The following is a 25,838-nucleotide window of genomic DNA, read 5'->3' on the forward strand; positions in this document are numbered from 1 at the left end:
AAAAATTAAAGTGAAGACCGTTCACTCTTTTTTAAATCGTGCAATTTTCGAAATGGGATCTCATCTCAACTTCTCACGAGAACACAGGTTCTCAGTTTTGATTAACATTTGAACAATTTTTCGAAAAAAAGCGATATACTATTGATTGTTTTTTCACATTTCTACTGAATTTGAGGTCGTCGAGTTCGATTATCCGTTGATTTTTTTGGATTCAATGGCTCAACCTTTAGATTCATTTTCATCATCCTGTATTTTGGAAGATGTAAAAGTCTGAGGCTCTATTTGTTTTCCTGACTAAATCTTACAAGTGGAAGATGTTATTTTTTTTATGAAATTGAACCAATCACTTTATAAGTAGGGCTTATGTCTGTTCTGGCTATTTGGTATTTGCAAACATCCGCATTGTTAAAATTTGTAAAACTAATACGCTTGGTAAACGACGGTTTATGATTTCGAAGCATCTGGCAAATAAGTTCGGTCACAGATGGGTTAATGGGGTACTTACGAAAAATGGATATTAAAAAGGTCTTCAATACGTGTAAATTTGGAAGCAAATTATAAATAAACGAAAAAATAACACTCGCCCAACTGAACATCGCAAACGTTAAAGAACACCGAATCCATGCGACTACTCGATTTAGATACATCTCTGATAAATCTGACGATAATTTCAGTACAACATCGAGACCATTTCAGATAAAATAGTTACAAATCTTGATGCTAATTTTCTCGCAGTAATTTATCGCGAGTACAGTAATGAAAATGAAAAACACGATGTTCTGTGAATTTATATGAAATCTTTCTATGAAAATTCTAATCTGGGATAATTACGAGGAGGTTGAAGGATGCACTTTTCGCGATATAAAGATAAAGGTATACTCCATAATATGTACCTTACGAAGTGACAAAAAGTAAATATGAAGTACTCGTAGTTTGGACTAAGCTACGTATGTGTATGTAAATTGGTGCAAAATCGCGTTCGCCAAAAAAACACTTAACGTCGCTTTGAGCGAACTTTCAACTTGGCAAAATGAGAGAAAATCCTTCTTATCGCGAGTTCGTTGAACCGTCACCACCGGACGGACTGCGAAAGATAGAGTGTCGAGGAAATTTTTTCTAAATATTTAATTTGGAAATATCGAACATAACGGTGGTATGTGCTTAGCTCGTATCATGCGTGAATATTCGATTTATACTTTATGTACTTATGTGTGTGTGAGTGAATTAATGAATGAAATACACGAGTTGGTCTTTTTTTTTACAATGTTCTTGCAGTAATGACCTATAACGATCGAGCGAATATATTAGGTACCAAATTGAGTAGGTACAACATTGGAGGAGGCGAATGTGTTGCATGGCCACTTATGCTACACTACAGTATATCGCACGAATAACGAGTAGAACGCGATTAAAATCTAAATTTAAACATTTTATACCAGCGTTTGAGCGCTGGTTTCAATGAATCTCGCCATCGTTGTATTTGTACATATAAAAGACCATTTGGTCATTTACGAGATATTAAACGAGTTATAAAATCTCTCGATAGATTCGACAAATTATTGGTGCACTATCTATCCCATGTAGTAAGCTATACATGTGTAGTTGTGTACCTCTGCATATGAATGTTGCAGAGGTCTCTACCATTGGACATAGACGAATACTGTTCAGATATATACGATTTCGATTAACCACGATGAAAAATTCTTTTTCGAACGAGACCGGTTTGCTTTTTTTTGTCGACTTGGTCGCGTGTGGTTTATGGATTCGAGTTGTTGTAAACGGAAATTCAAGCTGATCGTGGAATAATCATGTTATTCGTGGTTTACTTTTTCATTTTCGCGTTTCAATACTCGAGTGGCGAGTTAGGTAACTTGATCGTATACCTTGAATCACTCTGTGTTGGAATTGTTATTCGCTTAAAATACGTTCTGGTTGAAATTTTTCATTCTTTTATTACGATTTTTGATTGTGCATATCGCATGAAAACAAATTCATTCCTCTACCTCTCCTCAGGAGGGAATGGAGTTGAAAGAGACATTTGAAATCGGCTCTCTTTGATGTAAAACCATCCCAAACATTTTTGAGTCGACCCCCCTTCCCCCTCTGTTCTTCGGAGGGGATCGTCCAAAAATTTTGAAATTTTTATAGAAAATAGTCACTAGGTGTAGGTATGTACATGTTCAAAAAATTTTTCAAAAAAATGTCATGTTTAATGTCTTCGAGGGTGGAGGGGAAGTTGAAAATTTCAAAAATTTGTAGAAAAAAATAAGGAGGGTGGGTACCTTTGCAAAATCTTTTTAGATTTTTTTTTTATTATTATTTAACAAGGTTTAATACCATCTTACGGGGACCTTAAATAAGTAATATTTCTGACTTTAAACAAGTTAGTTAGTGACATGTGGTGCAGGGTTCTCTCCAGTGAGAGTACTCTATTTATTTTTTATAATATCTATGTCGTGAGGTTTTAACTGATGGATGTTTCTTTGCTTTGATCTTGTTTTGTGTGTTTTCAACTTGAGAAATTCTTTTATCCATTTTTTTAAGCAGTTCCCAAATGTCTTTTAAGCTCGCCTGCTCTTCTAGTTCCACTGGTTCATCCGATTCATCCGTGTTATTCTTTGGAAGGTTTCTTTTGACAATTTTGGTTTGTTCAGGTTTCTGAGTTGTTATCTGCTCCTGGCTTTGAGTGGTCCTTTGCTTAACACGATCAATTACTGTCATCTTTGGTTTAGATATAGCAGCAATTTTTGCTTGATATACTGGACACCCTCTCCAGTTGGCTGTATGATCACCATCACAATTAGCACACTTGCCCGTACAACAATGACCATGCTAATTTCGATGTGAATGTCGACCCATCCACATCCGTCACTTTTGGATGCCACATGTCGATGTGAATTTCGACCTTGTGTCGAGCTAATTGTCGATGTAATATTGTCGACTGATGTTGATCTACATTCGTGTCAACAATTGGCTCCACACAGGGTCGAAATTCACATCAACATGGGGCTTCCAAAAGTGACGGATGTGGATGGATCGACATTCACATCAAAATTTATGTCGACCTCCTGCTTCGTTAAGTTGTAGAATTTGAGTTTTAAAATTTTTCATTTTTTTCCAAAAATTATTTCCTCTGATGTGGCTATTGCTAGTGCTTTAAACAGCATCGATGCAAAGCCCACTTCCGAAGAAGTACAGACAAAAAGTCTGTATAATCAAGAAGTTCAACAGAAATCCCTTATATCAAAGATGGTGCAATACTTTATTTGCGAGTACTAAACTAATCCATTTTCATGTCAACATGTCGATGTTAATGTTGATGTGAAATTCGACATCAACAAATACATCCACAATATCAACATCATATCATCTACTACTCCAAACTGCGGAAAAGTGAATAATTTCATCAATTCCCTAAAAAATTCGTTTTCCACATTGAACAAGATCATATTTTTGAATGTTTACTAAAATTTTAAATGCTTAAACAGAAATTTTAATTCTGAAAAATTGGTCGACATAGTTGTAGATGTAAATTTTGAGCATTGAATTTTACATCTACATGTCGAGATGACATGTTGAGGTATCAAAAATAATGAGAAAATTTCGAAAATTTTCATTTACCTGGCTTTTGTATGGACAGAAGATTCCTACTAAATAATTAATTGATCACTTTTCCATCGTATGTTGGAAAAAAATGTAGTCGATGTAAATGTCGACATCGACAATTGTTGTGCAGGTGGCTATGTCTTCTTTCTTCTTTCTACATTGCTTCATTTCATGGTCTAATCCACACTTAATGCATATGGGTTTCCTTGCACAGTATGATTTGGTATGACCAACCTGCTGGCAGTTTTTACATTGAGGTAGCTCCCTCTTTTTTGCTGGAGGTTCTACCTTCACTTTAGTGTGCAACAAGAACCCCATTTCATAAATGGTCTTGTTGTTTTCTTTTGGGCTGAGATATACATAAAAGAGTGGTAATGCCACCTTATATATGATTTCTTACTCACAATTTCTCCAGACACATCTTTTTTCACCTCTGTTTTTTTAATAATTACATTGGTGATATTAATGGCATCATGCCCGATTTTAATCAGTTCTAATTTGATATCCTCGGGTGAAGTTTTCAAAATTTTATTAGACCCAGGTCGCCCCCAGCGCCGAGGGTTTATTTCATTTAAAAAGAAAACAATCTTAAGCTTGAGAGGTTACTAGAGTACTAATTTTAAATTTGTCATTCCGCAGGTAATAGACCCATTTGGTCGATATTGAGTTATGGGTGGGGGAATGGGGGGGGGGGGGGGGGTTGAAGTAGACCTCCGGAGCAATCATATGAGCTGGATAGAAGCCCAAAAAGTGCAAAAAAAACTCCAAAAAAATTCATAATTAAAAATTTGAAAAGCTCAACTTTTGAGAAAATTGTCTTCAAAGTTTTTTTTCTGAGAAAAGCTGAAATTTCATGTAATCCCAAAACCTTCATAAGGTGCACCGGGGCAAGTCAGAACGATTTTTCACAATTTCAACTTTGACCAGCTCTTACTCCCCTTCTAATGAACCAATATGGATCAAATTTATTATGTAGGTTCCCATAAGGGTTCTTAACCTATGGTGAAAATTTTAGCGCGATTGACGCAGTAGCTTTTGGTCAGTGGAATAAAATGTAAACTGTTCTGACTTCCCCCAATTTGCAGCGGCGTAGATCTCAAACAATGCGTCCTAGAAAAATTTATTTCTCAGAGAATCGGGTACGGGTATCGGGTACGGGTATTAAAATTTTAAACGTTCGGGTACAGGTACGGGTTCGGGTATTTTAGGTGAAATACCCGAACTGTACCCGATTTATCGGGTATTTTCAGGTATTTGGGTTCAAAATAGTCTCTATTGGGTACGGGTACAGGTTTGGGTATTCCTCATTTCATTTTTCGGGTACGGGTACGGGTTCGGGTACGGGTTCGGGTACAGAAATTGTTGGATTTTCGTTCGGGTATTCGGGTACGGGTATGGGTACGGGTTTGAAGCCCTGCTTTAACATGCAATAGTCGGATATGTTCTACATCAAAATCCATCAAAACCTCGATTATCAATTCTCTCGACTTTTTCACTGAAAACACGATTATCTTGATAAATAGAAACGACCAAATGGGCCCATTAGGCCATTATGGGCATTACCTATGGAATGACACAAATATAGTTACAGCTTCACCCCAAGCTTAAGAAGGAGAGGTAGGGACACATTAGAAGATGTCAACTCGAGACTTCTAGTGGCGAGTTTGTTCTTTGATCATACAAAAAAGCCAATTCTTAAAGATAATCCAATCAGCCCTCAGTCTATTCTGGGGAAGTACTTCGCCAATATCAAATACCAAAATGTGGCTTGTAGAATAAATGATAGAGCCATGGACCAGCTGATTGATTGTGTTTAGCAATCTGGGACACCCCTACAGCTTGATTTTTACAAACCACAGATACACCAACTCGATGAAATATCTTGTACTCCGAGCCATAAAGGAGAGATTCTACCACCCAGTTGGGCCAGCTTCAGTGTCCTCTCTGCTGCCATACAGGGAGTACCTAAGCGTCAGTGAGCTGCACGCCAGCAAACTGACCCCCTGCTCAGGTGAAGAGTATACTCGAACGCACCAAAGAAAAACGTGAGGTGCTGATCCAGAGAAACAACTAGGGACGCATATCAGTCAGATCAAATGGAGTATTTACAATAGAGGAAATTGAAGATGACTTAATGCAGCAAATCCCTGAGTATGCGGTTCATTGTGTTAGTGTGGACTGTGGAGTTCCAGATGAGTAAGGGCAATACGGTCTCATTCAGGCAAGCCTTCAGCAATGTGGACACTCTAAAGTTAAGGGGTGCCAAAGTGGATAATGTGGTGGAGATACACAGCAAGAGGAACCATGTTTTATATGCAGTAACCAAAGAAAAACACAAAGACAAGCTGACAATAAGACTTTGTTCAAACAATGAAAGCTCTGGCAGTCAAATGCGTAGAGCTAAAATTAACAAAAATCCCAGTACCAAGACTAGGGTGTGGTTTGGACCAACTCGAATCGACACTAGTTAAGCAAGCGCTCCTAGAGTGTCAGAAATTTAGTTACACTAGAAGGTATAACATACATAAAAAAATTGATTTTTTTCAATCAAAAAGTTGCCAAATAATATTTTGTAGTTCATTTTTTTCAGCAAAAATTGGAAAAAGGAATTGCCAAAATGTCCTGCTTTTTGTTGAAATTAAACAAGTTTTTGTCGAGTTTCATTTTTAGATTTTAATTAAAAACAAAAAGTTCTGTTTTTTTTGCATTAAAAGTTTTTTGTTTACTTTTGTGAGCGTTTTAGGTTATTGAAGTCACTTTTTTTGGGTAAAAAATGTATGAGCCCTGGAATTTCAGAAAAACTATTGATTAAATTTGAGTAATGACATTTAAAAAATGTATTTCTTCATAAAGTTGTCTTCTTTTTGGAGTTATAAATTTTTCAGAGCTTTTGCTCTCGCTTCGCTTGGGCCATTTAACATCAAAAAGACGAATTGATGAAAAGACAAAAAGATGAAAAGAAGAAAAAGCGAAAAGACAAAAAGACAAAAAGACGGACTGATGGACAGATGGAAAGACAGAAAGACTGGATGGAAGAATGAATTACACAGGTAATAAAAACATGAAATAAAATAAAAATTTCAGTATTCAGTTCAGTATTTGGTTCAGCATTCAGTTCAGCATTCAGTTCAGTTCAGTATTCTGGCGAGTTCATCATTTGTTTCAATTTCCAATGAAAGATGTTTGAGGGTTCAAATAAAAATTTAAAAAGTTTTTGAGCTCAGCACGTTAGAATCTTGATTTTCCCACCAAGTTTAATCATAAAGGCCACCCCATTGAGCACACAGTCATGCTTGGTAAAAAGGGCACAGCTGTAATCTATTAACAATATATTTTGGAGCTCATGATGTTCGAAAAATTTGCCCCCTCCTCCCACCTGGTCTGGAAAACCTGAAAAAGGTCAGAAAAAATCATTTCCAGAAATGAGTGGCACCCATTGCAGTTTGGGGAAAAGGGAAATTGGACCACCTCAACCACCTGTATGACCTAATATTTTAATTTTTTTATTTATGCACGGATGGCTGTTTATACTCCGCAAAGGCTGTCCAAAATCTGAAAACTCGATCAGCAATCTTGTCTTATTTATTTTCAAACAATTTGAAATGGTGACTCAACATCCCTCAAATCGGAGTATACGAAGCAAAGATTCTTACCTTAAGCGAATTTTTGTAGTTTTTCAAAAAAATTTCAGATACATGATCAGCATTTGGTAAAATTAGGGTCACAAAGTAAGCAAATCCAAGGTAACACGAGCTGAATTTTCTTTTTTGCACCACTTACCACATCTTTTTCGAAAATTGGAGAGCTCAAAAATCTGCTAGAGGCTCCAGAACCGATCGAAAATAGGGTATAAATCAAATTTCAGTCTTTTTGATCAAATTTTTGATTTTTTTGCATGAGACATGGGCAAATTTGAATTTTTAAAAATTCGTCAAAAATGTAAAAATAAATTTCAGCTTCTGAAATTTTTTCTGCTGGGTACTTTGGGGTGCTCTTTGAATTCCTCTTTGCCTGGTTCAAAAATTTTGGTCCCAGTTAGGATACTTTTCTTGTTAGTTTGCAAACAATTCGTCCAAAAAAGGATTCGATTCATGTTTCGCAATGATTAATACTCATGTATAAAATATGATGTACTTATCAAGGGAACGTTGAAGATTTGCATTCATTAAGGTTGTTCCATTGATGATATTCGGAAACTTCGTTTGGTACTATTTTAATCTCCGATATACATAGGTAGTGAATAATGATTTTAAAACGAAATACAATTTGAATCGATTGTTCGACTACTCCGTTCAAGTGATCAGTTCATTTTAACATAACTTTCGAGCAAATCAGCGAACAATACATCACCTCGTACAGCGTACACTCGTACAGGTACCTCAATATCGCATTCCAAAAGACGTCGGACACACCTTGGCGCCCATGTGAACACGAAGCCTCACATGGACCACCTCACACGCGAGTACTTTGCACATTTCCACATCATAATGCAAACGTCGCTCGACCATCTATATGTACATAGATTCCATTACTCGAATAATAATAATACGCGTATTAATCACATAATCTCTCTGGAAGGGAGGTGCTCAACTGCTCATCACAGAGGGTATTGTTAAAAGTCCAGCGATTGGATATCGATTTCGAATAATCCGCCGGCTAAAAAATGCAAATAAGATAGGTCCCATGTTTACCTTATGTATGGTATTATTTTGATTTGATGCGAGCAGCGAGCAGCGAGCAGGGTGCAGTGGTGAGAGAGGACACCATTTTTTTTGTCGATCTGAACTGTCGGCTTGTATCAATATCAAAGCCGTAAATCTACTCGGCTATTAGTCATCGGTGCGCTGTCTGTGTAGCCGAATTACATGGTATGTGTACTACTCGCTATGCTACAGCTTCCATCTAGTCTTTATCCTTTTAAGGTAAAAACATGGCAATTTTTCGTCGCTATTATCCTTCGATATTATTTAAATGACGTCATTGTAAATCCGAACAAGCCGCAATGTGTGTTGCGTTGTGTTTATAATAATATTAACATGTAAATGTATATCGCGCGTATATCGTATTACCGGCGTAGTATGGAATTTATCCCTGCATCGCTCGAATTATTCCTTTGTTATATACGCGAACACTTGGTTGTATTAAAACTCCCTCCTCGGTACTCGCTATACCGCTTCTGAATGTCCAGTTGAGCGTTCAAACAGTACACATGCGAGTACGTATAGGAAAAACTCCTTTGTACAGCGAATGAAAAAATTTTATTCCATATCATCGGTCTAGAGCTTCCATAGGGTGTTCCAGAAACATCACATTATGCTACGAGATTGTAGAAGCCAAAAATGAGAAAAAAAGTCAAAATTATACCACACTGACCCAGAAAGTTGTAATTAGAGATATACCCTATTTTCGACCTGCCGAATCGATTGAAAACGGTTTCAAGCCATTTTTGATCTGTTCTGGAGCCTCCAGCAGATTTTTGAAGCCTGAAATTTCCGAAAAATTTCATCAAATGCAATTGGTCGAGAGGTGTTACGTTAGAATGGTGATGATGTCGACTGCAGATAGATTATATGTAAGTTGTTTTGGAGTCTCCAGCGAATTTTGGATTCTTCAATAAAATTGCAAAAAGTGAGGTTTCTGCCAAATTTGAAAAAAGGGCACTTTTTGACGATTCTGACCAAAAGAACAGCAGAATCTTTTTTGGAAATTCTGAAGAAAATGTATTTCTGACAATTTTGGGAGAACGTTGAACTTTTTGTTTTGGAAATTTTTTCAAGAAAATATATGGCTTTTCAACTTCATTTTTCAGGTTTCAAAAATGTACTGGAAGCTCCAAGAATATTATAAAAATTACTAGAGGCTCCAGAACTGCTCAAAACTGTTTCAAACCGCTTCCAATCGATTTGGCAGGTCAAAGATAATCTCAAATTTCAGCTTTCCAGGTCAATATTACCAGCAACAATTTAAAGTGCTAAAGTGCATTATTTGATTTATGGTGAATTTTGGAAAATCAAATTGAAGCCAAAAATGAGAAAAAAATCAAAACTTTATCATAAACCCTATTTTCGATCCGTCAAATCGATTGGAAACAGTTTCAAACCGTTTTCAACTGTTCTGTAGACTCCAGCAGATTTTTTAAACTTGAAATTCCCACAAAATTTCGTCATGGAAATTCGAAATTTACGATGCATTCCAACTTACACGCGTTATCAAGTCGACTGCTGATGAGTTTGAGTCATTTTGGAGCCTCCAGCGACTTTTTGAAAATTCTTTCAGCCTCCAGTTGATTTTTGAAACTTGAAATTTCCACAAAATTTAATCAAACGCAGTTGGAAAGCCGAAATTCACTCTGTAAACTAATTTCGATACGCTATGAAGTCAACTGCAGGTAGGTTTCAAGTCGTTTGGTGCCTCCAGCGATTTTTTGGTAATTACTGGAGCCTCCAGCAGATTTTTCAATGCTCAAAATTTCCATAAAATTTTACCAAACAGAGTTGGAAATCCAAAATTCACTCTACACTCGAAATTCAACACGCAATCAAGTCGACTGCAGACGGGTTCAAGTTATTTTGGAGCCTCCAGCAGATTTTTGAAACTTGAAATTTTCACAAAATTTTATAAACGGTTTTAGAAAGCCGAAATTTACTCTGCAAACCAATTTCAATACGCTATGAAGTCGACTGAAGGTGGATTCGAGTCGTTTAGAAGTTCCTGGCTACTTTTTGGAACTTCATGGCCAATAAGGTACCCGTCATTTTTTTCAAAATCGGTGTATTCCAGTCTGAAACATATTTTTGTCTAGAGATTTTCATACTTCTTTGAAAATTTGCACTTCCGCCTCCGTTTGAGGTAGAAAGATGAAATTCAGTTTACACACACTCAATTTTTGACATTATTCCGAGGTGGATTGAAGAGTGCAGACAGTTTCAATCCGTTTTGGAGCCTCCAGCGGCTTTTCAGAAATTTCTGTCTTTCAAAAAATTGGAAATTTCAAGTTTCAAAAATCTGCTAGTCTCCGGTAATTTCCAAAAATTCGCCGGAGACTCTAAAACGACTTGAAATCTGCCTTCGATGGACAAAAATATGTTTCAGACTATTAGTCCGGCATATGACAACAGGAGTAATCGCACCGCCCCGCCGATCCTCCGGGACAACTTTTTTCTTAAAGGGGACATCCTAAGGAACATTTTAAAGCAAACCTGCCTAAAAAAAAGTTGGCCTTACTTACAAAATGGCGACCATTTTGATTGACAGGTCAGCCGAAATCGCAGATTTTGCGTTTCAACATAGGACTTGCACGAAATTTTTCAAACTTTACAAAGGTAGATCGAAAGATGATGCAAAAATTTATCACCTGTCAAAATTTCAAGTGCTGAAGTGCGTTTTTCGATTTTTGGTGAATTTTTGAAAATCGAATTTAGGCCAAAAATGAGGGAAAAAATCAAAATTTTACCAAATTGACCAAGATAGCTGAAATTTGAGATATACCCTATTTTCGACATGCCAAATCGATTGAAAACGGTTTCAACCCGTTTTGAGCAGTTCTGGAGCCTCCAGCAGATTTTTGAAACTCGAAATTCCCACAAAATTCCATCAAATTGGAGTTGAAAAGCTAAAATTTATTCTAAAAACTAATTTCAATATGCTACGAAGTACTGCAGGTGAATTTCAAGTCGTTTTGGAGCCTCCAGCAACTTTTTGAAAATACCTAAAGCCTCCAGCAGATTTTTGAAACTTTAAATTTTCACAAAATTTCATCAAATGAAGATGGAAAGCTGAAATTTACTCTACACTCCAATTTTAACACTCTCTGAAGACGACTTCAGGTGGTGAGTTCAAGTCATTTGAGGGCCTCCAGCGACTTTTTTGAAAATTACTGGAGCCTCCAGCAGATTTTTGAAACTTCAAATTTTCACAAAGGCCCTCAAATGACTGAGTGTAGAGTAAATTTCAGCTTTCCATCTACATTTGATGAAATTTTGTGAAAATTTAAAGTTTCAAAAATCTGCTGGAGGCTTCAAGAACTTTCAAAAAGTTGCTGGAGGCTCCAAAACGACTTGAAATTCACCTGCAGTACTTCGTAGCGTATTGAAATTAGTTTTTAGAATAAATTTTAGCTTTTCAACTCCAATTTGATGGAATTTTGTGGGAATTTCGAGTTTCAAAAATCTGCTGGAGGCTCCAGAACTGCTCAAAACGGGTTGAAACCGTTTTCAATCGATTTGGCATGTCGAAAATAGGGTATATCTCAAATTTCAGCTATCTTGGTCAATTTGGTAAAATTTTGATTTTTTCCCTCATTTTTGGCCTAAATTCGATTTTCAAAAATTCACCAAAAATCGAAAAACGCACTTCAGCACTTGAAATTTTGACAGGTGATAAATTTTTGCATCATCTTTCGATCTACCTTTGTAAAGTTTGAAAAATTTCGTGCAAGTCCTATGTTGAAACGCAAAATCTGCGATTTCGGCTGACCTGTCAATCAAAATGGCCGCCATTTTGTAAGTAAGGCCAACTTTTTTTTGGGCAGGTTTGCTTTAAAATGTTCCTTAGGATGTCCCCTTTAAGAAAAAAGTTGTCCTGGAGGATCGGGGGGGGGGGGTGCAATTACTCCTATTGTCATATGCCGCACTGCATAGTACACCGAATTCGAAAAAACCCATAGGCCATGAAGGTTCAAATAGTAGCGGGAAGGTTCAAAATTACTTTCAAAAAGTCGCTGGAGGCTCCAAAATGGCTTGAACCCACCTATAGTCGACTTCATAGCGTATCGAAATTAGTTTACAGAATAAATTTGGGCTTTTCAACTGCATTTAATGAAATTTTGTGAAAATTTCATTTTTCAAAAATCTACTGGAGGCTCCAAGAATTTTCAAGAAGTCGCTGGAGGCTTCAATACGACTTAAACTCGCCGGTAGTCGACTTAATACCGTGTTTAAGTTGGAGTGCATCGTAAATTGCGGATTTTCCAACTTCTTTTGATGAAATTTTGTGGAAATCGCAAGTTTAAAATATCTGCTGGAGGCTCCAGAACTGCTCAAAATGGTTTGAAACCGTTTCCAATCGATTCGGCAGGTCGAAAATAGGGTATATGCTAAATTTCAGCTTTGTAGGTCAATTTGGTAAAATTTTGATTTTTTTTCCTCATTTTTGGCTCAAATTTAATTTTTAAAAATTTACCAAAAATCGAAAAATGAACTTAAGCACTTGAAATTTTGGCTGGTGTTAAATTTTTGCATGCTCTTTCGATCTAGCTGTGTCCAGTTCAAAAAATTTCGTGCGAGTCCTATGTTATAATGCAAAAGCTGCAATTTCGGTCAACAAGTCAATCATATATGGCCGCCATTTTGTTTGTAAAGTCAGTTTTTTTTTGGCAAGTTTGCTTTAAAATGTTCTTTAGGATGTCTTTTTCAAGAAAAAAGCTGTTTCAGAGGATCTGGGGAGGGGTGGGGGTGGGTGAAATTGTTTCTGTATTGCCATATGCTGATCTTTTTAGACTTAACACCTCCATTTGAAACTTCCAAAAAGTAACAACACCAAACTCGTTTCAAAACTTCAGATGAAATCGATTTTTCAATTTTTTGGTGAATTGAAAATGAAACGAAATAGCACAGAAACTCATCAAAACGTTGTAAGAATTGCCCATTGTGCACCCATTGTCGACGATTATAGAAAATGTCTTCAAGAAGTCATATTAAGTGACATTTTTTCGCAAACTGTCGTCATTGGCGATAAGACGAGGAATAAATCTGTTGTTTTCGTAAACGTATACTAAGCTAATCGAACATTCGGAGGAATTATCAAATTTAGAGGCCATTAACGTGATCAGAGTACCGAACATACCGATCACGTAGGTCTTTTCGACTGCTCACTGCTCAGCGTGCGTCTTCTCGTTTTCATTGGCTTTTTTACGAATACTATTTTACATACAGCCATTTCTTCTGCGGTTACGAAGGAGTGGCAAGGCAGTGCGGCGTGTTAATTAAGCGTTAAAGTAATTAATTAAAACGTCCTTCGCAAGAGTATAGTACGTCAAAAAAAAGTCTCGAAAAGTCGTAAATTTTGCCCGATGTAGCGTGCAGAGTATACAAATACTACCACCACGGCGACCGGCGTATTAGCCGCATATTATACAGCACGTACACGTTTACTGTAAGGTAGGTAAGGTACACCTAACCTACAGTGATAATACCTTCTATCTTATACCTTTACCTACCAGACCACGCCACACACGCATAAAAATACCCACTACACGCGAAACTTTGGCTGCTAGGGCGAGTTGTTGTGGAGTTTTTCTTAATGATATTTCGTACTATACTCATTACGTATTAGTGAAGTCTCGAGCTGTGCGTGTGTATGTAATTCACTCCATACATTACATTCATTATCCGGCTTAATCCTTTGGTTCGCCGCGCAGTGAACCGGTTCTCTAATACACGCGAGTATGATTACCAACAACGTCGTCGTCTTCGTCGTTGGTAATTTTTTTTTTGGCGAAATTTTTCATTCGCGCTACGAAATTATCGCAGCTAATATTATTTCACGTCGAGTATACTTACCTATTACTCAATTTTATATTTATAAAAAGAAGCCGCCGCCGAAACTGTGCGATCGATAACAACAAAGTGTCACGTTTTTGGAAACACTGTGTGCTGTATTATGTTTCGCTGCGATCGTACCTCCGTGATAAGGCGAATATTCTTGATTTTATTAATTCACACTGTTCGGTGTTGGTTCGTGTTCGTTATTATGTGTGCTTTTGGATAAACAACAGAAAGAGACAGATGTAGCGCCAGATTAAAGTCAAAAATTATTAGCTATACGAAGTCAAATCTTGAAATATACAGCTTTCCAGCAACCTACAGAAATGAGGAGGCGAGAGCGAGAGAGAATGCCAGAAATTTATATAATGCGTGATTCTATCCAGCATATGCCAGAGAGAAAAGAGTTAATTTGAATAATAATTTTTGAGCGTTGATAAAAATAAGGATGGAAACGTTGTGAAACTTCAAAAGTCGAGTTTTTTTTTTCATTTACTGATTCCAAAATAGCAAAGTGATGCTGAAATCTTATAAAATTTGCACATTCTTGTAATACCAACGAAAATTTTGAAAGTTATAGTTCAAAAATTCCACAAGGTAGAACCTATTCACCAAAGATCCACCACCTTTGAAGAATTGAGGTCAATTCACACGGGATCTATGGAAATCACTCGATTAGATGCCCATGAAAATGATTTATGAGCTGTTGGGCCTCTGAATATGACCGAGATACCAACCTGGAGCCCAGTGGCGCCATGACGACCGCCGTGTTGATAAGTGCCGAAAGGTATGATGCTTCGCGACCGGTGGTCAGAGAAAATCCGCTGGACTTTGGGGGTTCCCCCCCCCCCCCGGGGTGCTGGTTGCCGGAAAAATATATATGCCTCAAGGACCGCACGAAAACAACAAAACGCTGGAGGACATCTTCCACAGGGTTACAACTGTCAAGAACACCTATGACCACGCTAGAAAACCTACCAAAAAAGACAATCCTATTAGCCCCCAGTCAATATTAGGGAAATATTTCGACGATATTGATCACCAAAATGAGGGTAGTAGGATTGCAGATAGAGCCCTGGAACAGCTTATCGTTAGTGGGGGAGTTGGGACATCCCTTTACACTACTTTTTTACCATCACAAGCTAATAGAGCCGATGCAATACCTAGTTCTTAGGGCAGTAAAAGAAAGATTCTTTAGACCAGCCGGGCTGGCGGCGGTGGCTGTCCTACTCCCATACAAGGAGTACCTGGAAGCCGCCCCATCAACTCCAGCTGAAGTCAAAACCATATTAGATAAAAAAGAACAGGAACTTAACGAGAAAATCCGGAAGGGAAGCTGGGGGGGAGTTGGTGACAACTTCCAACGGTGTCTTCACGCTGGAGGAAATCGAAGAGGATCTGCTTGTCTGCTTTCCGAAATACACGCTGGCACATTGTGTCAGTGCCGACTTCCAGATGACTCAGGGTGTGGCGAAGCAAATTTCTAGGAAATTCGGCGATAGGGACACCCTGAGGAAGCGGGGGGCGTTGGTATGGGAGGTAGTAGAAACCAGGAAAGAAGGGAAACTTGATGGTCAAAAAACAACCAACTTCGTGCTTTATATGGTAACGAAAGAAAGGTATAAAGACAAACCTACAAAGAGGGACTTCCTTATAACATTGAAAAACCTCGTCCAAAAATGTATAGAACTGCAAATCAAGATGCTGGCTATACCCAGGTTGGGCTGCGGACTGGATGAAATGGATTGGAATCTTGTGAGACATGCAATAATGGAGTTTTTCAAGAACTCTCCGATTACAGTCAGAGTCTACACCCAATCAAGAAGATATGTGTAGCCAGTACCAAGCGACGGCCTGATTCCCAATTTAGACACTAGCTTTAAGATGTAAATAAATACCTTTTTTATATTTAATTTGTAAGAGGTGGTTGGTGCTGATAAATTATAAATAGACACCCTCCACCTTATATATACATATTTATGTAAATGTTTTGTAACTAGGGTTTCAGGTGTAATTTAGTTTGTCTAGATATGGCCTGATAAACTCAAAATACTTAATGTAAATAACTAAAATAACTGTAAATATTGTACTTTTTCATTTTTCATTTTTTATACTTTTTCTTTTTATAATATCTTTCTTTTTTATTAATCCCCAAAAATATCAATATCCAAAAATCAAAAAGAGCTATCCAAACATCCAGAAGTCGCGAGTTTGAAGACAGTCCTGGATCAAGATATCTAAAATTGTATTTAGTAGCATTAGAGTAGCATAGAAAAACATAGCAATCTTCATTGTGGGTGGTCGGTGAGAAGCAAGCAGCAAGTGCGCTGACCGCCCCACAAATATCCCAATGTACTCACGATCTTTTAACTAGGGGCCCCAACTTGTTGGGATCACCCCTAGGCAAAATCACTCCCCCTTCAAACTTCCCCCAGAGATGGGTCGGGGGCCCAGTCTGCTGTCAGACAGGTATGCGTGAATAACGACTCCTGGAGCTTGGCAGAGATTGAGCCTTAGGCAACCGCCTAGGGGTCTGGGTCAGGGTGGACGATCCGTCTCACTCTCCCTCCCATTCCCCTTCCCGTCCCTCGTCTTAATCTTGGGGTGAAGGTATAGATTATATATAGAATAGTTAATATGAGTAACCCTAAGATTAAGATTGTTTTTTCTTTTTAAATAAATTAAACCCTCGGCGCCTTGTGCGACCGAGGAGTTTACCAAAAAAAAAAAAATTGATTTCATGTAAGATTTTAGGGATTTGAAAGACTAGGATGACTTTTAGTTTTTCAAAATGTAGCTTTTTTGCACTCGCCCACATCCCTCAAAGTAGAAGTTCAAAAAGAATTGTGGAGCCCCCCAAAAAATGAGAGAATCCCATTCACCCAAAAATTGTCCATATCTGTGTCAGACTTCTTCTACATCCTATTTGAGAAAAAACTTTCTTCAGTTCTACAAAAATGTTGGTCCGTTCAAAAATTGAAAAAAAATTGGAAAATTGTTCAAAGTCAGTAAATTAAAAATTTCCCCTATTTTCCCAAAAATTTTCGAAATAACCCCCTTCCTGCACACCCCGCGTCAAATAAAAAGGCATCGCAAGTGGTGTTTTTTTTTCAATCTTGGTCCTTGACAGCCCCCCCCCCGAAAGTCCTTTTTAGGTCCTAATTTTTATGATTTTTCCTCAGCTTAAAAAAAAGTTTCCCATTCCAAAAGAATTGATCACAATGGCAAGATCTGCTTGGTCTATTAGTGAGGGGGGGCGCATAAGGATCTATTGCACCTCCTCCCACCGGTCGATCCACCGGTGCAACATTGAAGTTAGTTTTTATGTAGAATGAAGTTCGGCCTTCCAACTGCATTATTGATGATGATGAAATTTCGTGGAAATTCAAGTTTCAAAAATCTGCAGCAGACTCCAGGAATTTTCAAAAACTCGCTGGAGGTTTCAAAACGACTTGAAATCTATGTACCTGCAGTTAACTTTCTTAGCGCATTGGAATTAGTTTGCAGAATGAATTTCGGTTTCCAACTCCATTATTTTGATGAAATTTTGTGGGGATTTCAAGTTTCAAAAATCTGCTGGAGGCTCCAGAACTGCTCAAAACGCTTTGAAACAGTTTCCAATCGATTTGGCAAGTCGAAAATAGGGTGTATCTCAAATTTCAGCTTTCTAGGTCAATTTGGTAAAATTTTGATTTTTTTCTCCCTCATTTTTGGCCTAAATTTTGATTTTCAAAAATTCACCAAATATCGAAAAAGGCACTTTAGCACTTGAAATTTTTGCAGGTGATTTTTTTTTCAATTTGTATAGCAAATAAAATAATTTTGTTGATATTGGGTCAAAACATCTAGAAATCGATAGTATTAAGGTCCTTTTTTAGCCTTTTTTTTTTGGTAAAAAATGGTCTTAAAATTTGTTTTCAAAGTTCAATTCTGATACCTGAAAAAATGATCTCCCTCGAACCCTTAAACAATGTTGACCTCCGATAGAAGCACGAAAAGTGAAAAAAATTGAATTTTAGTCGATATTTTTTTTCAAGTTCAATGACTAGGAGTGTTAAAATTTTTTCGAATATTCCCATTTTTAAAAAAAAGTTCCTTTGGTGTCCCCAGTAGTTGTGTTGATCTCCCAGTAATGGTTTTCTGATGAAAATAAGGCAAATCCACGAAAAATTAAATTCGTATGTAAAAACGATCTTTTTTATTTTTCGAGGCGAGGTGAAATTTCCATGTGGATAAAAATTTCAATTTTTTGAGTTTTCGTTTTTTTTTGAGGGGGTCAAATTTCAACTTTTCTCCCTGTTGGGAAAGAAAAGTGAGAATAAAAACTATGAAATGCTCATTTTTGGATTTCTTGAGCAGTTAGGAGCTCGTTGGCTCGACTTTATTTCAATTGGTGGGGAAGGGGAGGGGTGCAATTTTCAGGAAACTTTTTCCATTAAAACCAACAACTTGAGAGAGGGTGGGAGCAAACTGAATCACAAAAAAATGCTCACAAGGATCAATGAAAAGCTCATTAGCACATTTTTCAGCAGCTGTGTTGCAGAATAAGGTTTCATTTTTTGATTTTAAAAATGGGGCCATTCAAAGTTTACTGCTCGACTCACTCGGGGTTTTTTTCTGAAGCAAAAAAGTTGCCATGATTTTTCACTTTTGGAAAAATTCCAGTTGTCAATTTTAAGCGACTGTAATTTTTTTGTGGAGTAGGTAAGATGTTGGGATGGGGTTTCGATTTTTGAACTTTTGAGACTTTTTTACTTTTTTACTTCCAATGCCTTTTTCATATAACTTATTTTGAGCTTTTTTACTTCTGCTCATCTCCCCTTCCGAGACTAAAGGTCACTAACATTGAGATTGTTTTTCATGGAACAGTTTTACATTTTGTGTCTTGGATTACAATTTACTGATTCACTTCGGTGCTAAACGAATCTATATGGACAGTATGAGCGACTAAAACATTACAAACCGAACATACTCGTAGTACCCTACCTTCTCAAGATGCCTATATGTACATGAAACAGCAAGGACATGCATGGCATAGGCATAGGGTGCATAGCGAAATTACCTGCCCCGGATTGCGGAGTGCTGACAGTTGCGAACTAATGAATTATTGATGATCGCTAATACACCTCACATCACGGCACAAATACATACGTACAAAGCTAGTACATGTAACACATGTAGTAGGTGAACTGGGTCGATGTAGAGGAGCTCTCTTTCTGGCACATGTATACGACTATGTATGCCACATACTACAATACAATCTGTAGGTAGCTATATTGAACAGTGAACACAAACAACACAAAACACAGCGCGGTGTGTCCTTTCAACATCATCTCATTTCTCTATACTTACGACCGATAATTTGTCAGAGAATACGAGTAAAATACCGATCGTTGTTTTAGCAAGGTATACGCGAATTGATGAATTGGCAAACGCTTCGAGGTGTACGTATATATTGTGAACTTGTCACGCGGTTTTACCTCACATGCTATCGCACCTCATACCTCAGTGCATCTCAATGTGTCTATCTACCTATACGCCATTTGTACTACATATCTCATATTCACATTGAGCAGGAAGCAATACCTACCAACTACTCGTATTTCGAGACGGAGGCAAATCTGGTGGATAAAATTTCCAAGTTTTCATATTCCTAATAAATAAAGAACGTTTTGAACTGTCGTACTCCGATTTGGAGTTGAACGAAACAGAGCTGGATCAAAAGAACATGTTAAAAACCTTCGTGAACAAAATTTCAGGCGCCAAAGGACATTTTTGGATTTTTAAAGAATAGGAGTGCCAATTTGAAAAAAGAATTCTAGACCTTGTAACGATATCAAAATGGATAAAATATGTATCTGACAAGGGAACCTCTTGAGGTGCCAGCCTCCGATTTGAACGGGACCGCGATTTTTGGAAAGGGCATGTTCTAAAACGCCCAAATCCAAATTTTCAGCTGCCCAAGTTCATTTTTCGATTTTTGGCGAATTTTTGAAAATCCAAAATTGACTATTTTGGTGATTTATGCTTTTTTTAAAAAAAAGTACGTACTTGATCAGTAAAAATGTTCAAAATAAGCCTCAAAACTGATATTAACCCCCCAAATCCAAATTTCGCCATTTCCATCCATTCTGGAGCCTCCAGCGGTATTTTTCAATTTCTCCAGAATTTTGAATTTGCTCCAGAAGGTGTGAATATGAAGTTGGGCACTTGGGCAGCTAAAAATCGAGTTGTGTGTTATACTCGATCTGTTTAACGAGTTTATCCACATTCGAGTCGATTTTGGGAGGAACACCTCAAGAGTGGTTTTTTGACCAGTTTTTTTCATATTAAGAAATCCAAAAAAATCAAAACTTTACCGTTTGCGAGGAAATTTTCGAAATTTGCGCGAATCGCTGTATTTTGAACACAACAAACACCCTGAGGCCGGGTTCCCCCATTTTCAGCCATTCTGGAGCCTCCAGTGCGATTTTTCAATTTCTCCAGAATTTTGAATTTGCTGCAGAAGGCGTGAATATGAAGTAGGGCAGCTAAAAATCGAATTGTGTGTTATACTCGACCTGTTTAACGAATTTACCCACATTTCAGCCGATTCTGGAACGGACACCTCAAGAGTGGTTTTTTGACCAGTTTTTTTTCAAAATAAACATAATCGCTGTATTTTGTCATTAATTAACCACACGAGAGCAAATTTCGCCATTTCCAGGATTTCTTGGGCCTCCCTTTAATTTTTGGATATTTTTATTATGAAAGAAGCTGGTCAAAAACCCACTCTTGAGGTGTCCCCTCCAGAATCGGCTCAAATGTGAATAAATTCGCTGAACAGGTCGAGTATAACACACAACTCGATTCTTAGCTGCCCAACTTCATATTCACGCCTTCTGGAGCAAATTCAAAATTCTGGAGAAATTGAAAAGTACCACTGGAGGCTACAGAATGGCTAGAAATGGCGAAATCTGGATTTGGGGGGTTAATATCAGTTTTAGGACTTATTTTGAACATTTTTACTGATCAAGTACGTACTTTTTTTAAAAAGCATAAATCACCAAAATGGTCAATTTTGGATTTTCAAAAATTTGCCAAAAATCGAAAAATTAACTTGAGCAGCTGAAAATTTTGATTTTGGGGGGTTTTAGAACATGCTCTTTCCAAAAATCGAGGTCCCGTTCAAATCGGAGGCGGACACCTCGAGAGGTTCCCTTGTTAGTTGAAAAATGAAAAATTGACAAAATAAAGTCATTGAATAAATACCTAAACAAAATTACAAAATCACAAAACTTCTGAAAAATTTTGAAAAAGTTCAAGATAAGTAAGTAACAAAAATTGCAGAATCTATCACAAATTGAAACAATGTTGAAAAAAAAAATATCAAAACGATGGAAAATGATGAAAATACTGTCGAAAAAAATTGAAAAATTGCGGAAAGTTGACAGAAAACCTACAAAATTAGACAGAAATTGGTTCAAGTTTAAGAAGTGAGGTGCAAATAGTCAGATTTTTCAGGTTTTCTGCCAAACTTCCCGCATCACCCCCCCCCTCCTTGTTCTTCCACTATTTTTTCATTCTCACCGTTTTGATACTTTTTCCTTCAATTTTGTTTCAATTTGTGATGGGTCCCGAAATTTTTGTTACTTATCCTGCATTTTTCAGAAATTATACAAACGCTTTGAATTCAATTTTTTCATTTTTTAATGAATTTTTGTCGCCAATTTTTCTGGTTTTCTGTTGGTTTTCGGTATTATTTTCAATTTTTCATTTTTCAGCCATAATTTTTGGGGCTCAAATTTTTCTCTTAAGTGTAGCATATTTTTTGTCAATTTTTCTGGTTTTCTGTTGGATTTCATCATTTTTTTCAATTTTTCATTTTTCAGCCACATTTTGGATTACTTATTCTGCATTATTTTCATCTCACTATGCTACTTTTCCAGTATTTTTACGAAAATTTTGCCAATTTTTTGAAAATTTTTCAATGTTTCAGGAAGTTTCTATGAAAATTCTTCTATTTTTCAGGAATTTATCCCCAATTTTACAAGAATTATGACACATTTTAGCACGTTTTTGATTTTCTCTACTTTTAAGCAATTTTGCTATCATGTAATAAATTCTGCCATTTTTGGGTTAATTTCTCTGCAATTTTTTAGGGCGTCACAAAATTCTGGTAACGTTTTTGAAAAACTTTTTCAAGATTTTTAGAGACACGTGGAGTGTTTTCTCGAATTTTTCATTTTTTTTTTTTACCAAGTAAGTTCCATTTTTCGTGCTATAATTTTATTTTAAGAGCGAAATATCTGCATTTTTCGTCAATTTGTTGACAAATTGGGGGGGAGGGGGATTTTTTTCACACATTTGTCTACACATTGGTAAAATATTTTAAAAATGCAAAAATTTTCAATTTTTAGGTTTCTGATGGTACTTTTGCAACAATTGTAAAACTTGTAAATTTTTTTTCTCGAAAATGAAAAACAAGGCCCCTCCAATTTTTAGTGTGCGTAGCACACTATTGGTTTCGCTTTGAGAAATGAAATTTTATTGGAACTGAATGTTCTCTTAAGCTATCCAACCGTTTTTTGTACCTATTGGACACCATTTGAGAATCATTAAGGCGGAGGGAATAGATTAATTTCCATTCAATTCGGATGGGTAATTGCTGAGTAATTGCAATTTTAGTTCATTATTTTAATGCATTAAATCCTAAAAAAGGGAAAGGGGACTTGTAGAACACCTGCCGCTCATTGTACCCTGCTATACCCCCAGTCTATTCCATCACCAGCTGTGTTTCATTGTACCCTGTTACACCCCCAGTCTGTTAGCTGTAAATTCCAAGTGGGCGTGGTTTGGTGGGGCGTTTACCAAACAAATATATTATTTTAATGCCCTAACCCTCGTAGCAAAGTTGTGGCTGAGTGGTTAGGGCATGTAGGTAGGAATAGGGAATTTAGGGACCCAGGTTCGAATCCCTGTGAGGTAAGTAGGTAGGTGACGGATTTTTCGTAGGAAAATTGGATAGGTAAATGCTTTGGAGTTACTATGTAGTACATTGTAGTACATGGTAATGGGGCAAAAATAATGCTGAAACTGAGTTATGAATTATGATATCATTTGCTAACTAAAAATTCATTTCATTAATTTTTTGTCTACCTATAGCCATAAGTATAAAGTAAGAATTACCTTGACATGAATAATTTTCAACTTTTTACTTACCTATAATTTAAAAATTACTTCAAAGTGAGTAATTAAACTAATTTTTGTACAATTGAAACATGTAATTTTTATTATCATGATTTAGTAAAAATTATTAAAACAAAATGATTTTTACTATTGGTACCTATAGCAAAATTTATTAAAATGATAAGTTTTACTATACGATTACAGTAAAAATTATTGAATGGGATCTGGTACTTAATTGTACTAAATACCAGTATTTAGTTAAATTTTTTTGTAAAAATTACCCATATTTTTTTCGTGTAATTTAGAGGCAATGCAAATTCTTAACATATTTTATAAGATTTAATTCTTAATTTAGAATAAAAAGCAAGTTCTGAAAATTGGTTTGAAAATTTATAAATTTGAAGACAATGGAAATTCTAAAAAAAATAATATGAAAATTTGTATTTAGAGACGCTGAGAATTCCAAAAATTGATTAAAAGTTCTGTAAGTTGCAGATAATGTGAACTTGAAAATTATATGAAATAAGTATTGTAATATTTATGAAGAAGATGAGAATTCTGAAAAATTGGAGGCAATGTAAATTCCAAAAATTGAGTAAACGTTCTACAATTTGTGGACAATATGAACTTGAAAATTGAATTTGAAATTTTTTAATTCAAAGACAATAAGAATTCTGAAAAATTATTCAAAATTTGACTATTTAGAGGCAATGTGAATTCTAAAAATTGATTGCAAATTTCCTAACTCAGCAGCAATGCAAAATTCTGAAAATTTATTGAAAACTTTATGAAATTGTAGCGATGGGGAATTCGGGAAATCGATTTGAAATTTTGTAAATGTTAAAACAATGCAAACTATGAAAAACAACTAGAAATTTCTTAATTTAGAAGCAATACAAGCTTATAAATTATTCTGAAATACCTATTGTAATTCGGAAAATATGAAAACACTGAAAAACAATTATTATTTTGAAGCAGTGAGAGTTTCAAAAATTCTCATCACTGTGACATGGTTGATTCACTTATGCACTACCTAGATGTAATAACGGTTATAGCTGTAGAAAAGGCAGCTAGCTACGCACACTTTGCAGCTAAGCTTTGCTTAGCTGTCTAGTTTGATATGTTATTCTACATAAAAAGGACTAAAACTGAGAATTTTTCAGAATTTTTACTGGAGGACATCGTGGTTATATTTAAATTAGAAGTTTTTAAATCGATTTTTTTAGGTGTTTAAAAGTGGCAACACTGATTTTGACATCATTCGTCGATTACCCTCTCAAAGTACTACAATTTGAAAAAAAAAGTTCAAAATTATATACTACGTACAACCGGAGCAATTTGCAACTGAAATTTTCCATTTTCGGCCATTTTGCAGAACTTTGAAACGCCACAGCTCCGTCAAAAAAAATCGAAAAAATGACCGGTTTGCGTCATTCGTCATTATTTGATGACCTCTACACATGATTTGAATTTGAAAAAAATCGAAGACCCCTCGTGCAAAAATCCGACGATTTGGCATGGAATGGCCCATTAATAAAAATGAGGGAATTTATTTTAAATTGAAACGAAATTGAAAGAAAAATATCAACAAAATAAAGCAAAATAGAATGATCGCTTTATTTGATTATTAAAATTGAAAAAAATCGCCAAACTTTGGTAAAATATTGAAAAATCATTCAAAATGTCAACAAACATTCCTTAAAATTGCCGGAAAAGTTGCAAAAAATTCAGCATCTGTCTCAAATTGAAACAAACTTTTCAAAAAGATCATCAAAATTCGAAACATTACGAATTTAACCGAAATAAACCAGTTAAATTGGTGAAAAATTCATTGAAAAGCTTGAAAAAATTGTAATCAAATCGTTCTAAAATGTTCTCATAATTGCAGAGAAATTCATTAAAATCAGAGATTTTATCACAAGTGCAAATTTGAAAAAAATATCAAATAGTGTAAAATAATTGAAAATTGAAAAATAGAAAAATTTCAAAAATTTAGCAGAGAAGGAACAAAATTAAAATATCCATAAAATTAATCAAAATCATTGGGAAAATGATTGAAACATCGGAATGTATCATAAATTGAAGTAAAATTGAAGAAAACACCTTCAGAATAGCGTAAGATAGCACAAAAATTGATTTAAAATAATTATTAAAAATCAAAATGACTGCTAAATTTTTGTAAAAAACCATCGAAATTGGTAAAAAAAAAGAAGAAAAAAAAACATTGAAAAAGTTTTGAAAAAGTTGGGGAAAATGACAAACCTTTGTGAAATCTTAAAAAATGATTAATACGTGATTGAGGTTTATTGATCGCTAATCATTTCCGGACGAATTTTTGGGGAATGCGCGCGATTTTTCCATTTGGAATCCTCTGAATAATCATGAATAGAGTTTCGCGGAATTTTTTATACAATTTTTAGTTCAACTATGAACGATTTCCATTCTGTTAGTATCACGTCTGACCAGTCTTCAAATTGCATAATTATTCTCTTCTCTTCATGAAACACCAATTTATGTGCTCTA

The 25,838-nt window shown here is 36.0% G+C and overlaps 1 protein-coding gene across 3 annotated transcripts in view; it reads right to left on the reverse strand.

The window, feature by feature from the left end:
* Window positions 1–25,838, reverse strand: part of form3 (formin 3) — a 133,689-nt gene that overhangs the window by 53,674 nt on the left and 54,177 nt on the right. Inside the window, exon 1 of one of the 3 annotated variants that reach the window (XM_065353541.1) lies at window positions 506–681. The exons of the other annotated variants lie outside the window; for them this stretch is intronic. Coding sequence (XP_065209613.1) covers window positions 506–647 — 142 coding nt within the window. The 5' untranslated portion in view covers window positions 648–681. Of the gene's footprint in view, window positions 1–505; window positions 682–25,838 lie in introns of those variants that run through there. 3 annotated transcript variants of the gene reach the window in all.

This window comes from Planococcus citri, chromosome 2 (genome assembly GCF_950023065.1).
Source record: "Planococcus citri chromosome 2, ihPlaCitr1.1, whole genome shotgun sequence".
Lineage (NCBI taxonomy): Eukaryota > Metazoa > Arthropoda > Insecta > Hemiptera > Pseudococcidae > Planococcus > Planococcus citri.